The sequence below is a fragment of the Corvus hawaiiensis genome, chromosome 23 (assembly GCF_020740725.1).
Source record: "Corvus hawaiiensis isolate bCorHaw1 chromosome 23, bCorHaw1.pri.cur, whole genome shotgun sequence".
Classification (NCBI taxonomy): Eukaryota; Metazoa; Chordata; class Aves; order Passeriformes; family Corvidae; genus Corvus; species Corvus hawaiiensis.
In genome coordinates, this window is record NC_063235.1 from 4,296,821 (window position 1) to 4,313,460 (window position 16,640).

Below are 16,640 nucleotides of genomic sequence, written 5' to 3' on the forward strand. Positions count from 1 at the left end.
GAGTTCAGTCCATTCCCTGGAGAAGTAGCCTCTCCTCACTACAGTCTACTGCTTATTGTCACCTCTCTGGCCATTCCTGCAGAGGAGCCTTGATTAGAAGGGCCATGAGAGCTGAACTCAGGTATTGAGGGAGGTCTGGGGCACCCAGGTGATGCAGAGAAGCTCCTGAGCCCTTTATTCATAACAAACAGGGAACCTGACAACTGCCAAACTTCCTCCTTTCAGCAACAGTGAACTGCTATTGATGTTTATTCATAGAAATTATTACTGATACAAGCAAAGCTCCACTGCACACCGTGGCCCATCCGTTCTGATTTATAAATTCCAGTTGTCTGGCAAAGCAACGCCTGCAAATCTTCCCTATTGTTTGTGGGCAGAATCCCATAAAACCAGCAGAATGAGTTGTTCTGGACATTTTGCACAAACTTGTTCACAAATAAAACTCGTCTTTTGCTGCGACAGTGCACATCAAATTGCCACAATCTGAAACTTCAGGTAGGAATAAAACAGATATGGCAAACACTGGGGTTTCTAATGGAAATCCCTGCCAATGGTAACTGCAGAGGCGTTGTAATATCCATCCTTAGGGACGATTCCTGACAGTTGATTTAACTCTTTCGGAATAAGTGGACATTTATTGACAGTAAATTCTGGCAGAAATACATATTGCACCACATTGCCAGCTCCCCATTAATGCTCCTGCACTGGCGGATGTTTTATCTCAAGTGTCATGAACTGGGGCTTCATTTGGATGTCGCTGGGCCAGGAATAGGGAAGAAAATAATTTCATTGGATGAAGTGTCCTCCACCTTTTATTTAGACACTGCAGGACCTCACTGTTAGGGACCGGATGGAAATAAGGCAGAACAGGTTTTCCTTTTGTGCTCAGATCTTTAATTGGGTGGATTCATAACTGGGTCATACTCGGGGATCCAGGTGAAGGATCTGTATGTTGAGAGCCCCGAGTTCTCTGTGTGCCTCAGCAGGTGTCCCTGCCCCCTGCTGGCTGGTTCACCTCCCAGGAATCCATAGGATAGGGCTTGTCTCTCACAGCAGTTCCATTCTCACCGGGCTCCTCCAGCCTTCACATCCCTCAGGTACAGTTAATGGCAGTTCCAGCTCTGAAGAACTTCCTTAAAGTGAAGATTATAAAAGCCCCAACAGGACCTCATGGCCCTCATTCCTCCTCTTCAGCTCACAGCTAGGTTCTTCCTGCTGACATCTTAATTCACCTCTTATATTGAATAAATCCATTGACAAAAATTATGTCTAAGACTGAGACTGCCAGAGCAGCCGTTAAGAGCTGGAATCAGACAGTTAACACTGACCCTGCTCTCCTTGAGCATCTCTGCTCCCAGTAAGTGCTTCCCTGTCCCTGGGCAGGCACAGGGTTCTCACAGAGCACTCCCACACCTGCCCCAGGAGCAGCCCCTCGTCTCTGAGCCATGAGCTGCAGGAGAGCCCAGGCCCCTTCATCCCCCACCCCCCAGGACACCCAGGGCTGCTCTGCTGCAGGGAAAGGTGCAGGGAGATGCAGGCATGAGCCCAGCAGACCATGGGGCCAGGGAGCAGGAGCAGGGCACAGCAGCCAAGCAACTAAAGTAGGAAGTAGAGATAGGACCCAAGGCAGAAGCCCCAGCGCTGGCAGTGGCAAGAGAGACCGAGCGGTGACAGCGTCGATGCCGCCAGGCCTGGGTAACAATTAAATCAGTAAAACACACACACACTATTTCTATCTTGCAGGCAACACACACATGATTAGTTTATGTAAATACCTAACGCAGATTGGCAAAATAAGCACAGAGGCAGCTTATTTTCTTGAATAAATATTTACCTTGGTGCTTATGCTGTTGGTGGGCTCTGCCATGACTGGCCACTGCCCGTGGGTTGGCTCTGGCCGAGGTCAGGCGCCGCAGGATTCCCACAGTGACCGTGGCTGCACAAGAGCTGTCCTGACCCCCAGGCCACATTTCCCTGATAACTGAGAACTTGGAGGTAAGACTTGGCATTTTCTGATGAAAGCCAAATATCTCTGCAGCGAATATGATCATCCCTGTGCTGAACGCCCAGTGAACTCACAGCCGTTCCAGCCAAGTGAAGCGCTGTAACTGGGTGAATGAGGAGATCTGTGGAGATACTTACAGAGATCCAAAGCCTTGGAGGTGCGTTGGAGAAGTGTCTGCATTTGATGTGTAGCTGCCTTGGCAGAATTCATCTTTTTGGCCTCAATTCAGCAGAACACTTAAGAACAGGCACAAGACTTGGAAGACGTGTGAGCTCCAGTAAAACAGAGGTGTAGGCTTAAGTGGTTTTGCTGGACAAGGGTCTTTAAGCCACTGGCACTTGCTCTAATTCCTCATCTCTAATAAAAACCACCTGACTGTGCAACAGCACAAGAGTCAGGGCTGAGTGAAGGAAGCAGCCAGAGTCTGGTAATTGACTGCCCAGTTTGGAATGTCAGAGCACGACAAATCAAAGCTTCACCCTTGGTGGGTTTGATTTAGATCCTCTCTGTCAGCAAACCCTTAATTAGAGGCCACCTTCAGAAAAATCTGCATTGATAAAAAGGATATGGAAGTGCAGCCTTGTGCTGCCTCTAATTGCTCAGGACACACCCCAGCCCAGGCTCCTGAATCCGTGCTCTGTCCTGCCTGCGTGTGACATTCCCTGCAAGGACACAGGGCTGGGAGCACATCACAGGAGCTGCTGGAGTGACACAGTAAAATTTTATTTCTGCGCTAAAGCAGTTGGATCCCTGGGCATCCATGCAGATTTCTGTCTCTTCATTTTCTGTGGCAAAGCACAAACTCCAGGCCGTTCTTTAGCTCACTGTATCATTCTGTCAGATTTGGCCGAGGATCCTCCAGCCCAGCCATCGCCAGCGAGCTCTGACCACAGAACATTTGCTCCCTCCTTCAGAAAACCCCGTAGCCAAATCCTTCAACATCTTCTTCGCTTTTCCCTGGTGAGTCAGGACACCCACACAGAAGTGATGGAGGAGGGAAAATGCTGCATTTCTTTTGCCATTTCTGCCTTGTGACTGTGGGGAGCACTAAGCCAGAATTTCCAGGTGTGCTGTAAGGTGGTGGGAGCAGCCAAGCTCCAAACCTGCCAGGATGGCCTCAAGGATGCAGAACATCCCCACCTCAGGCTAGACAGCCACCAATGCCCATCCACTTCCAAGCCCCTTCAGCTTCTATCCATGTCACCACAACCACAGCTGGCACAATGGGCTCACTGGGAAAATATTGTTCCTATTTTCCACAAGTTTTGACAAATGCCAGTTACTGAAATGGGCTCTTCCTGTACCAGGCTGATGTAAGAATGTATTTCCATTTGGAAAGTGAGAAGGAAAGGAAACCAACCAGGATGCAGCCGGAGAACCACGTTAGAACAAAAATACATCATTTTTACCCTTGTTATATAATTCCTGAAGGCCTCTGTTCAGGAGCTCTAAGTCTGCACTTGTTGGAGAGGGGGTCCCTTACGCACACGCACACACACACGTGTAAATGGACAAAAGCTCATGCAGAGATTCTTCTTAGAGTAAAAGGCCCAGATTCCTCTATTTATAAATATTGCACTGGCTTTCATCACAGATTGGCAGCGTCAAATGAAACCATTAGTACAACCTTTATCCCCAGCACAGGCCAGGGATCTGCTCTGGTTCCTACAGTGAACCCCCAGTTCTTGCTGGAGCAAAGCATGTTCCAGCCAGTATTGATTTAAAGTTCATGAATAATGACAAATCCACCATATCTCTAGGTAATTATCACTCATGGGTAATTTAGAATTTTAATTTTCAGAACCAGATGTTAAATAAATCTTGCCCAGGCTCCTGGCATGGGGGGAGGCTCTGCTCAACTTCAGAGCTGTAATTTATGTGTCTGCGTTTCCTCGGAAGTTCACAATCCCAAAGAATGATTTGCAAAGCTCAGGCAAGGCAGGTGATATTGAGGAAACCTTGGATGTATTTACTTGTGGCTTTTAAGAACCTGGATGAATGTTTAGTGAGATGAATGAACGCAGCTCTTAACCGACAGAAAGAGGGTGTATGTGGTCACTCGCTGAATTAGCACAGAAATTATTAAATTACAGAAATAGAAACAAACACAATTCATACAAGCTGTCAGAATGAAGAATATGCTCAGCTGAAATTCTTCATGGAGCTCAGACCATTCCAGCAGGGTGGGCTGGGCAGTCCATCATTAAATAGTGCTTCTTCAGAGGGTCTCACCTCCACACCTCCCTCCCTCCCTCCCTCCCACCCAGCAGGCACCGAGCATTCCTGCCTGAGACTGAGCCTCTCAAGATCTATCATGAAATGACTGAGGGAAAAGAAATTGAACATTTTTATCTCATGCTGCCACAGTATGGCTCCCTGCAGCTCCATCCAGAGTAGCCTTCCTCCACACTCTCCTCTCCTCTTGCATCAGCGTGAAAGGCAGGACAACAACAACAACAACAAACCACTGCTGCCAACAGCAGGGTTTACACACAGCCTACTCACTGTTGTAGAGTCTTGTGGTGAGGAGCAAGCACAGCAAGGGTCACTGGCACTTTAGAACACAGTAAAATCTGATTTTTCTGACCGTTTCAGAAGAGCTCGTCACATTGGGGCAGAAGCTGCAGAGGCTGTAATGCCTCCATTTGGTTGTGCTGTTTTTACGGTGCACATGGTACCCCCAACATCTGTGTATCACAGCAAATGTGTACCACATGTGCAACAGGAGGGGGCAACCCCAGGGCTGCGCTTTGGGGCATTTTGGCCTGTTTCAGCTGTGTGAGAGCTGTGGTGTCTCCAAGGGGATGGAAACACCTCGGTTTGTAACTCCTCCTTTCTCCCTGCCTGTGTCCCCTCCCTTTGTGCTGTTTGCAGAAAGCTGACCTGGCCGTGGCTCCTCTCACCATCACTCATGTCCGGGAGAAAGCCATCGATTTCTCCAAGCCCTTCATGACCCTGGGGGTCAGCATCCTGTACCGGAAGCCCAACGGGACCAACCCCAGCGTGTTCTCCTTCCTCAACCCTCTCTCTCCCGACATCTGGATGTACATCCTCCTCGCCTACCTGGGGGTCAGCTGCGTGCTCTTTGTCATAGCCAGGTAAGGGGACGCTGGTCCCTGGTGGGAGCTGCAGCATCAAACCCGTGTCACTGCTGAGATCCCCTCTGGTCCATCACCATGGGCTGGCTGCTCACTTTCACACACTTCCAGTATGAAAGAATTTTAAAATGGACTTTCTTTCATGATTTTAGAAATTTTGCAGCCTTTCCATCTTATCAGCACCTCCTGGCATATGAAGGGTAGTTCTCCTGCTCTGTATCATTGTCCATTCATGCTCCTGTTCGGTCACTGCTCACACCCTTCCCAGTCTCTCCTGGGTCCTGGGCACAGAGCTCCTGTCTCCCACACCATTTTCCACTTCTGTCTCTGATCCCTCCACCAGTAAAGCTCACACAAGCCCTTCCCTATATCAAAAGAATGGAGAAGCCGTTGCTATGGATCAGACAATGTGTCTGTTTACAAAATTAATATGCATCTAATTAGCATGTTTAAATCCTCTATGTTTAAAGGAAGAATTTGCATATATTTGCATGTCTTGTTAATTCCACTGAACCTTTGATGAGACACAGTCCAGGATTGCTCTCAATCCATGATCCCACCTTTTCAAATCAAAACAAAGCACTTGCCCCCTCGTGCAGTCAGCTGCCCTCCATGACCACGCACAGCCCTCGATGGAATATTTTGCATAAACTCCATGTCCAAGAAAGATTCCTCAGCCCACGCTTCAGTTTGATTCATTTCTCATTATTTCCAGTTGAATTTAAACCAGTGGGGATATCAGAACTGCCCCTGCTGCCTTGGTCTGGGGGTCCATGCAGACCCTCTCCCCCAAGGTCTGCTGTGCTCCACGTTCCTGGGAGCATTCAGCCTCCTCCCTCATCCACTGACATTAGAGAGTCAGAGGAAAGATCAGATACAGAACTGGAGCAAGCAGACTCCATTAACCCTGATGGTATGACAAATCTACAATTTTCAGCAGCCCTCAGGTCCAGGGTGGCATTTAGAGCAGATTTCCTGCATTCACTCTGTCATATTCTAATTACACAGAACAGCAGAGTGAGCTGGGCGTGAGTGCTGTGAGCACCTGGAATGCTCACATTAGGGGCTTATTTTTTCCACCTCATAATGGCCAGATCCAGCCCAAATTGTCCAGATCCCACTTTCAAAGCATGTAAATGTGCAAATGGTATCTGCACATGAAACACTGCAGAAAGGCTGAAGGAAATGCTGGGACAGGCCCTGAGGTGAAGTCCCTCAGACACCACTTTGCACAAACAGGGATGTCCAGATGCTCTGTCCGAGCACGGCAGTGTTGCCTGGCCTTGGCTTTTGGCTGGTGTTGAGGGATGAAAACCTGAAGAGCTGGGGCTTTGTCTCAGGTTTTATTCTGAAATGAGCCTCAGCATCTCCCTGCATCACATCTGTTATGATGCAATAGAACAATTTTTCCCTATCAGGCTATTTTTTGGATTAAATTTAACACATAAAATATTGTAATTACAGTTTCTTTTTCATGTTTTGCTCTTGATGTTTCTGCTGTCATCCTATTCTTTAAAGAACACCAAGTATTCGGGGTCATTAAAGTTCTTCAGGAATGGTCTTTTAACACATAGAGATGGAAAGCAAGAGATTTCACAGGGAAAATATTTATTGCATTCAGAAGTAATGGAAACAATATCTGCTTTTGACCCCAGCAAGGCCTCTGAAATCCAATTCTCAGAAGAAAACCGCAATCAAAATAGAAAAGCCTTAATTCAGAGACATGAGTCTTCTGAACTAGGCCCCAGAGTCCTCTGCCCATGCCATAACCATAGGTCAATGCCACTTAAAACAGACTCAGGAACTATTTAGAGGCAGGCAAAGGATGGGTTTGGTCCATCTGTCTTTTTAATCAGTCTTTCTTCACTACTGATGGAGCCCCTGCTCCTAACCCCCAGCCCCCGGAGAGCCACCCACACCGGCTGTTCCCAGGTCTCTGGGGGGCTGATGTGTCTGGAGGCTGTGGCACCCGGCTGGCCTGAACTGCCTCCCGTCCTCGGGCTCACACGGCCTCCAAATTACACCAAGCCCCTTCGGCTGCGTGGCAGGGAGGGTGGGTTTAATATTCATCCTAATTGCAGCGAGGACTGGGTCATCCATTGGAAATTTCTCTGGAGATGCAATTTAGACTCAAAAGTATTTTGTGTTATATCTCTTAAACTTCTTCAAAATGCTTCAATTTCCCTGCCAAAAGGCCGAAAGAGACAGGAGAATGATCCTAGTTTTTGATGAAATATTTCTCAGAGCCCACTGTGACGTGAGGATGAGGGAAGTCAGCCACGGAGAATCCTGAGTTCCCCCATTGATTTGAGCTCTACGGGGTCAACGAGCTCCTCTCCCTCCTTCCTTCGTTACCTCTTGCTTCCACTAATGGTTTCTCTGCTCAAACACTGGAGGCTGTTGCTGCTTTGCAGGTTTCTGAATATTTCTCTGTCATTTGAGCTGCACCAGTAGGTTTTCACTCAGACCTTGAAGTTCTCCAGTGTGTCATCTCACCAGGCTCATTGATCTTACCCATTCCCTTTCTTTTTCATAGTCTTTCATTGGCAGCCCAAGAAAGTTTTAATCTAATTCCTGAACTCTGGCTTTATCCGACAGAAAGGACTGAGACACCATCCTTTATCCACCTCTGGTGTGGATTTATAGCAAGTTACAAGGAATAAGCAGCATATAAAGAAAGCCAGGTCTGAGTTCAGCCTGGTTCTTGTTTCCTTGCTGATTTGCTCTGATTTAGAGAGCAGAGGAGGGTGAGCAACAAGGACAGCCCAACCATCACCTGCATGAACAAGCAGGAATGTCAGGGTGCAGCTTGAGCAAGACCTGTGGTTCCACACCCCAACCTCAGCCCAGGGAACAGTCCCTGCCTCAGGAAGGTGAGATAACCAGGGAGGAAAGGAGAGCTCATCAGAGTGTACCTTGAAGGTGGAAAACAGAAGCAAAAAGTGGGACAGCTGTGCCCAGGGTAATCTTTTCTAAAGCCACAAGAGCCGTGGGCTGTGCCTTGTCCATCTTCTGTGATGGTTTTCCCCACGGACCCCTCCCATGCTTGGCACTGCTCTGGTCACATGCCGGGGCCACGGCTCCACATTGGCATATGCCCAGGGCAGGTTTCAGTGCCAGGAGGGACCTGGCAGAGAGCTGGGGCCCTTCTCCAAACACATCCAACTGTCTGAGTGAGGGCACCCCTGGAATTGTGCCACAAACCATCTCCTTGGGTGGTAGCGCATCTGGCAGAGAATTACAGAGGGAAACATCTCCTGATACAGGCTGTGGGCTGGGCTTTGAGAAGGGGCTGTTGTGAATCTCCAGGGATTCCAGAAGGAAGCGGAGATGATAATTAATGCCTGGTTCAAAAGCAATTATACCAATTATGTTTTTAATTTAATCTCTGCAAAATTTGGGACTCTCAGAAAATGTAAATAAACAGCTCTAAAAATATTAACATCTCTCCTGTTGAGCATCCTCCCCAGATCCTGGCTAAACGAGCTCATTCCCGGCAGTGCTTGCCTGCCAATCTTGGGCAGAATTTGCAGAGATATGCCTAGAAAATTCCATCAGTCTTGCTCAAGAACTACAGGGCTATCCATGGAAATACATCCCCACAGGGAATAAGTTTCTCCCACTACCCACCACAGGGCCAAGTGACACAGCAATTCACAGCGAACTGTCACCACATTCCAGTGTTCTGCCAGTGCCCTGACTGGGCCAAATTCCTGCTTGTCAGGATAGTGGAAAGTTCTACTTTTCAGTGACCTAAATCCCACCCTGATTCCCGTGCACATTGGTGGGGGAATCTCCTGAAATACCACAGTTTGTCCCTGCTGTTGCTGCAGAATGACTGAGGCGTCTCCCATTTTTCCCCATTTTTTCAAACTGCTACATACGAGAGGTAACGTGTCTGCACCCCACCCCATCCCACCCCATCCCACCCCATCCCATCCCATCCCATCCCATCCCATCCCATCCCATCCCACCCCATCCCATCCCATCCCATCCCATCCCATCCCACCCCACCCCACCCCATCCCACCCCATCCCACCCCATCCCACCCCATCCCACCCCATCCCATCCCATCCCACCCCACCCCACCCCATCCCACCCCATCCCACCCCATCCCACCCCATCCCATCCCATCCCACCCCATCCCACCCCATCCCATCCCATCCCGTCCCACCCCACCCCATCCCACCCCATCCCACCCCATCCCATCCCATCCCACTCTCACGAGCTCCGGGTGCTGTTGTAGGATGCAGTATTGAAGAGATGATCCAAAGTGACCAAAGGCTCTGGAGAACCTGAGACACCTCAGGAGAACTTGGCTTCCCAGGTCTCTCTGCTCTCCGGAATGCAGGACATGGACTTATGGCCATGTGGGTGACTTGGGCTGAATTTGCCTTTTTCTGTATAAAGCTGCTCACCAGAGGGTGGGCAGCCCCTGCACAGCAGCACCAGAGGCATTGAGACTCCTTTTTTCCAGTTCCTTTAGGGTCTTGTCCTGCCACATCCCAACTAACAAACTCTGCTTTCCGTGCGTGCTGCAGGTTCAGCCCGTACGAGTGGTACGACGCCCATCCCTGCAACCCGGGCTCGGACATCGTGGAGAACAACTTCACCCTCTTGAACAGCTTCTGGTTCGGGATGGGAGCGCTGATGCAGCAAGGTAGGGCAGCACCCACCTGCTGTTAGGGTTTTTTAAATTTAAAATTTGTTTTGGCTGCAACCTCCTGGTACCTCCTGGCCCCTGCAGTGCTGAGCACACACCCAGCCTGCTCCAAGGAGGTATGCTGCCTTCATCTCCCTCAGCTGCTTCATTCCCCACATCCCAGAGACTCTGTAGATTCCTATTTCTGTTTATTCAAATCATTTGTTCAGTTTCAGGATCTCTGACGTGGCTCTCTCTGTTCTAAATCAACTTTTCCAGCAGACAGAGTGTTTTGCCCTCTGCTCCATCCCCATTTTTCCCCTCCCCTGGTCATTCTGAGCAGTGTGAGACGCCCTGAAGCTCCCCCAGCCCAGGGCAGAGGTGAGGAGCTGCCCTGGGAGCCTCTGCCCAGCAGCCCTTCAGGAGTGCTGTCAGTGGCACTGGTGAGCCACCATGACAGGGACCTCAAAAACGGGATATGGATGGGATTACATTCCTGTGTGTGAATGGAATAGAGCAATGGAATGAGTAGAATAAATCTGTTCAGAAGGCAGCAGGGGGGGAGCTGGGGAGCAGCTCTGAATAAGGAACAAAATTCAGCTGTGATCTAATTGCAGAAAATCCAGGAATAGAAATAAGTGGAAAATATCAAACATTTGTCACACTTTAATTTACCGTGTATCACTGGTTATATCCAGAGAGCAAAAGAAGCACAGCCTTGGCTCAGTGGCAGGCACAGAGCTCCTGTTCTGAGCTCCACTGCCACCGCTGCCGCCTGTAATAGAGATTCCTCCTGGATCTCGGCTGCCCTCATGGACAGTGACAGTTCCCAGCAAGATGGTTTAGCAGGATGAATCATCCCTCTTATCAGATGCTGATAAATGAAAAGAGCTATATTCTTTTTAACTCAATTCTGCATCTAAGAAGAAAAATATTTCAAAGCCAGACTGATGTCACAGCATCCGATGCATCAAAGGGCCGGAGATGGAAGAGGGAAGAAACAGGATCTTGAGGAGAACCAAAGCACCCTCAATATCCAGGACTTCTCCTCTTCCTGGTGTCTCCTTGCTGCACTCTGAAGGGAGCAAAACTACGCCCCATGCTCCGCTTTGATGCCATGCTGCCTAAAATTGCTTTGCAAAGCCCAGTCTTTGTTGCACATTCCAGGCTGATAAATCCTCTGAGCACAGCTGTTTCAAACCCAAAGCTCTTGCCTGGCTTTAAAAGGTGTTTTGGGTGATTACAAAAATAGCACAGCCCATTCAGCCCTTCATGTCTGCTCAATAAAAGTCATTCCAGACCCACTACACCTTTTATGCTGTAACATCTCCTGCTTCTCCACTTCTAACTGGCATTCAAAGCCCTGCACCCTGATAGTTCCTTTCTCTCGCTGTTTGATTTTTTTAAAACCTTGTGTATTTGAACACACTCCCCAGAGTGAGTCTTTTGAAAATAATCTGTTTAAAAGCAAAGCCCTTTTTAAATGGCAGAACAAAACACTTATAAAAGTTCATAAATAGCTTGCTATTTAAATCTCATAAAAGCAGCCCAGTTAATTACTTCAGTTTGGATGTTTCCTGTAAATTGGGCACTGTACCCAAGGTCAGTAATCAAGGGAGAGGGTTTTTCTGCAAATGCTACAAAAACCCCACTGATGTCATCGCATGTAAGATGTCTGGATAATTTGCCTCAAAACCAGTTGGCTTTAATTACATAGCTGGAACAGTTTTGATAGCGAAATCTGATCTCATATATATATATATATATATATATATATGTATATGAAATGTACATATGGATATATGAAATGGGTCCTTTCCCTCTATTTCCTCTCCCCTCCTTCCCCTCTCCCACCCCAGGCTCGGAGCTGATGCCCAAAGCCCTGTCTACACGGATCATTGGTGGCATATGGTGGTTCTTCACCCTAATTATTATCTCGTCCTACACGGCCAACCTTGCGGCTTTCCTGACGGTGGAGAGGATGGAATCCCCCATCGACTCGGCAGATGACTTGGCAAAGCAGACAAAAATAGAGTATGGAGCAGTGAAGGATGGAGCTACCATGACCTTCTTCAAGGTGAGACCGGGCAGAGGCTTTCTACCTTCTGGGCAGAGATGCAACATGCTGAGGCCATCGGGAGCCAGAACAAAGATCCAAAGACAGACAGCTTCCCAAGCCGCCCCTGCTGCTCCTTCCACACAGCTTCTTTCAGTCTCACATCTTGCCCACTGAGAGTGTCACTTACCTGAGTCCCACCAAGGCTAAATTCCCCTTTTCTATTGTTAACTGAACTCACAGTTACAAAATTAAACTGATTTTACAGTTTTGGAGGCTCTACCCAATATTGGCTCAGTCACCCTAAAACGTAGGACATACCAAAGTGTAGCTTGCATTAAAGTCTTACAGAATAATCTTACATTCCCTAAAGCATCTTCCCAATTTCCACATTTGACCCACCCAGCTCCTTCCTTGCCTCTGCCAGCACAGCCCCATGGAGCCCCCAGAGTGATCCAGCCAGCCTTCAGGGACAGAGGAGAGCCCAAAGGAAACCCACAGCTGGACAGATGGTGCAAAGTGCCCTTCCTGACCAGTATCTTGTATAGCTGAAATATCTTTTTTGTCCTTCAGGTATTCATATCAATGTAATCCAGTTTTATTAACCTTTGAGATCCAGGGCAAGGTAACACTACCCGTGCATCACAATCCAATTGCATTAATTTCTTCTATTTAAAGCATAATTAAATTCAGAAGTCAGTCAGATTCCACCATTGCCTCAAAAATAGAAAGAAACTAAGAGATGTAAAATGACCTATAAAACCACTACTGGCCTGTAAAAACCCAGCTTAAAAAGAGAGAGAATAAAGGGATAGAAATGAGGAGTGATTAAGGAATTATCACCCTGGCAAGGAAAGAGGCCCCAGGAAGATCCCAGGCTTTGGCTCAGGAATGGGGGCTGGCTCCCCTGCACTTCTGGCTCCTTCCCCCTCCGCCACCCTAATGCAGAAGGACACACATGGGACAAACACAGTTCAGGCTTTACCAAGCAGGTTGTGCCTGCTGCTGCAATATTTGAGTGGGCACGGGGTGATGGCAGCTTGACGAGGCCTTAGCAGTTTAATTGCCAAGACTCATTAAAGGAAATCAATATGCTGGATTTTAATAATAGAGAGAGCATTGTTCCTGTGCAACTTCTCTTGGCTCTGCTCTAGCTGAGAAGCCACTGTCCTCCCTGAATCCTTGTCCTGACTCTGACAGGCAGCAGCAGAGGTTGATAAAGAACCACGGAGGGGTTAGTTTGATCTTTAATGATTCTGGGAATGCCCAGTTGCTGCTGCGGGCCCATTTGCCTCCTGCAGTGGAGCTGGTCCATGCAGTTCTGTCCATGGCACAGCCAGATGCGTGGTGGTATCTTCCAAAGCCATATAAACCTGGAACAGCCAGCAGGGAAAGGCAGGCTATAACTGTGTGCTTTAACTGCGCTTTCCAATATGAATTTTATATGGGAATAAAAGGAAACTATCTCTTTTAACAGTCACCAGGACACAGTATATTTATTGCTTCATATCATTATCCATCAGAATCATACTTCAGGCTTCTAACAGCGTTGGCATGGTTTATTGATGCAGCATATTTTCCTTTTCCTTTTTATTATCATTGTTGTATGGAGATGAATTCTCAGGAATGTCCCTTCTGACAAGTGTTTCCATTACTGGAGCAGTGGGAGCGCCCATGTGGGATGCTCTGTGCACTTGTCCTTCGAGTACAGAGGGACGTGGGAGAGACAGGATTTCTGCCAGCCCCCAGCAAGGTCTTTGTCCTCAACTGGGTAATTCCTGAAGTAGTTTTGGTTCAGCTGCTCTGTCAGTGCCACCTCCATGGGGACACCTGTCACAGCACAGAGCTCCGGGCACCGGGTGTCAGCTGAGGATCCACACTCCCTCAGATGAGTGGCACTGGAGGAACAGCACATGGCTTCCCTCCCCTTCCTCTGCTCTGCTCCAGGGATCACCAGCAGAGACAGCCCACGCCAGCCACGGGTCCTAGAGCACTCCTGGACATCCAGAGCCTGAGCACTCCAGCAGCTCTGAACACGCTGTCACTGCTGGGACAAAAGGCTGATGGCAGCACACAAATGAGGATCTCACCTGCTCCGTGGATTACCTGCTGTACTTGGCCCAAATTACTGCCTGGCTCCTTGTATGGCTGTTCCCCAAAGTCATTCCCCTCATAGCAGGAACCCGCTCCTTCATCTCTCTGTGTTAAATCAGCTGCAAACCGCACACACCAACCCTGAGCACACCCGGGCCCTGCAGCCTCTGTCAGTGCCCATCACAGTCCATGCTGGATCCCCCCCAGGAATGCAGGAGGAGAGCACCATCCTGGGAGCTGATCTTAGGGAGCAATGGGCAATGGGAGGAAGATGAAGGCAGATGCCTTTCCATGCTGTTCCATGAGACGGTTCCCAAAGCATTGACCAGTTCGACCTCTGTTCAGGCTGCCCGAGAGCTCGTGCAGAGCTCACCAGGGACACTGCAGAAGGTCCCAATGGAACCAAGACACCTCTGGGACAGCTGCACAGCGAGGGATGCTTTTCCCACAAAATTTGGCCCCATGCAGCTGAGCAAACCAGCCATGGCAAATGGGAAGAAGAGAGAGTTTTACGAACCATACTGGCAGATTTGGACTTCATGAAAAGAACTTTTGAGAAGGTGTTTACTCCCTGGCAATGCAGATTGAGTTACAGGAATAAACACAGATCACTCAATTTAGGAACAGCATCTAGAGTTCATTATAACTCGTGCCAGAAATCCTTCCCATCCCACAGAGGATGCTGCCTCTCTGAATGGAAGGCCAGGTCTCACGTGCAGTTTGGAGTCTGGGTGTGAGTGTGCGTATGTGTGTACAGATACTCACTCATACAGAAATGTTAAATCCTCAAGGCTAAGTATCTTCAGTTGGTGGAAATCAATTTATTTTTTCATACAGGATGGAATTGAAAATCTTAAGCCTGAAAGTTCCTTTCGTGCCAATTTGGCTGTTAAAAAAGCGTATATGTCTTGGCAAGGTGCCTCATAGGGGCTCCTCTAAACGATTCCATTAATTGATTTGGGTGACTGGCCCTGCAGAACTGCTTATTAAAGGTGGCTTCTGAGCTGTGACTCTGAAGAATGAACTCGGAGGCGTTCTCAGTGTCACTCTGATCGCTGCGTTCGGAGGGGCTGGCACTCGGCTTTCACACACACATCTCATTTAGCACTAACACGAGGTGATTAAGATGCAGAGCACAGCAGACCAGATTCTGGTGTTATTTATCCTGAACAAATCAAGGAGAAGCTCCACTCACATGTGTCGGAGGGAGAGATGTGAGCAGGAATGGGACTCGACCCCCCCGTGTGAGCCATGGCTGCAGCACCAGCCCTTGATAATTAGTAATATCTCCATCAGTCCTAACGTCCCGGAGCTCCTGACACAAGATCTTCTGTGCCAGGAAGAAGCCAGTGTCAGACCATTTATCTTAATGCTTCAGAGCACCCAAGCAGTCCCTCCTCATCTACCTTTGGCAGCAAAGTTGTCACTGAAGGGGACCTGGAGACCCTCTAGAAAATGTGGGGGCACAGGAGGGTCTCTTTATCCACAACAAACTGAGATATGCTTCTTTTAAGAAGCCCATAAAAGTAAATGGGGAATGTCTCAAGAAGAAATTAGCACCCAGCTACAGCACAGCAAATACCAGATCAGACCAGTAACTAACCCCAGCAAGGATCTTTTAAGGTAAACAGTGGTAAAAGCAGGAGTCCAGCAAAATCAAATGCACATACAAATAAAGAACACAGAAAAAAACATCAGCAAAATAAACACAATTTAAGGCATTCTTTATTACTAAATTACGACTAAGATTGTTTTGCTTTTTTCCATGGTGCAGTCCTGGCTGACGACATCCAAATTCCCATCGATAAGCAACGCCTTTGCAGTGTGACCCAAGTATTTGAGAGGAGGACAGGGAGAAATGAACTTTTCCCTCAACTATAAAACATGTTCTTTGGCTTAACTGAGTGTGAGCTGGAGCAGGGACGCTCCTGCCCTTGCTGTTCCTGCGATTTGGGATAGATGACTGACATCACTCTCACAATGACTGACAGCTGCTTCCAGGTTTTTAGCAAACTATCAGCCTGTGAGGGCTGTGCTGGAAATTCCAGCTGGGGAATTTTCCCTTGGAAAAGCAGTGTTCTTATTAGGTTTTAGAGCCTGAGATTGCCCTGACCAGGGCTGTGTGTGAGCTGCACCAATGGCCTGACCTCCCTCCTGGAGGGACCCCCCACCTCATCTTCCCTGCCGGGGTCTTGGCCCTGTGCCCGGATCTCTGTTCCAGCTGTTCATTAGGCACAAATGAGCAGTGACCAGCAGCTCCATTCTCGTGGCCAGCCCTTACCCAGGTGTGCCCCAGCTGGAGGAGTGCTCGACCCCTGGCACGGCCAGAGCTGGGCTCAAAGGAGCACAGCCAGCACTGAGAAATCTGGACTCTTCCTGGCATCCCAAACACAATTAAATCCTTTCAAGCTGGTCAGGAGCAGTGATTTAAGAGAAGAAGAGAAAAGTGGTTTTTCTCTTCCAGGGAACCCTGTCTCATGTAATTTCAGTCGCCTGAAGAGGTCCAGTGCCTCATGCAAGTCCCATTTGCTTCACTAAATGCAGCCTATTGATTTTTTGCCAGTTTATTTTGCTCTCTGCTCTAAACTGGGAGAACACTGATGTTAAAAGCTCTGTGTCAACACCCAGGGAGCATTAAATGCAGAACGAGAAGAAGAGAGAGGGACAGCCAAGGAACCAAGAGGCCTCTGATGTGAACTATATAAATGTTAAACAAGTCCTTATCAGCCAGCCGAGCACACGATT

At 48.4% G+C, this 16,640-nt stretch overlaps 1 protein-coding gene across 1 annotated transcript in view; it reads left to right on the plus strand.

Moving 5' to 3' along the window:
* GRIK3 (glutamate ionotropic receptor kainate type subunit 3) overlaps window positions 1-16,640 on the plus strand; it is a 110,344-nt gene that overhangs the window by 86,139 nt on the left and 7,565 nt on the right. The window contains exons 11-13 of the mRNA XM_048327059.1: window positions 4,880-5,103; window positions 9,645-9,763; window positions 11,605-11,822. Of these exons, the coding sequence (XP_048183016.1) occupies window positions 4,880-5,103; window positions 9,645-9,763; window positions 11,605-11,822 (561 nt within the window). The remainder of the gene's footprint in view (window positions 1-4,879; window positions 5,104-9,644; window positions 9,764-11,604; window positions 11,823-16,640) is intronic.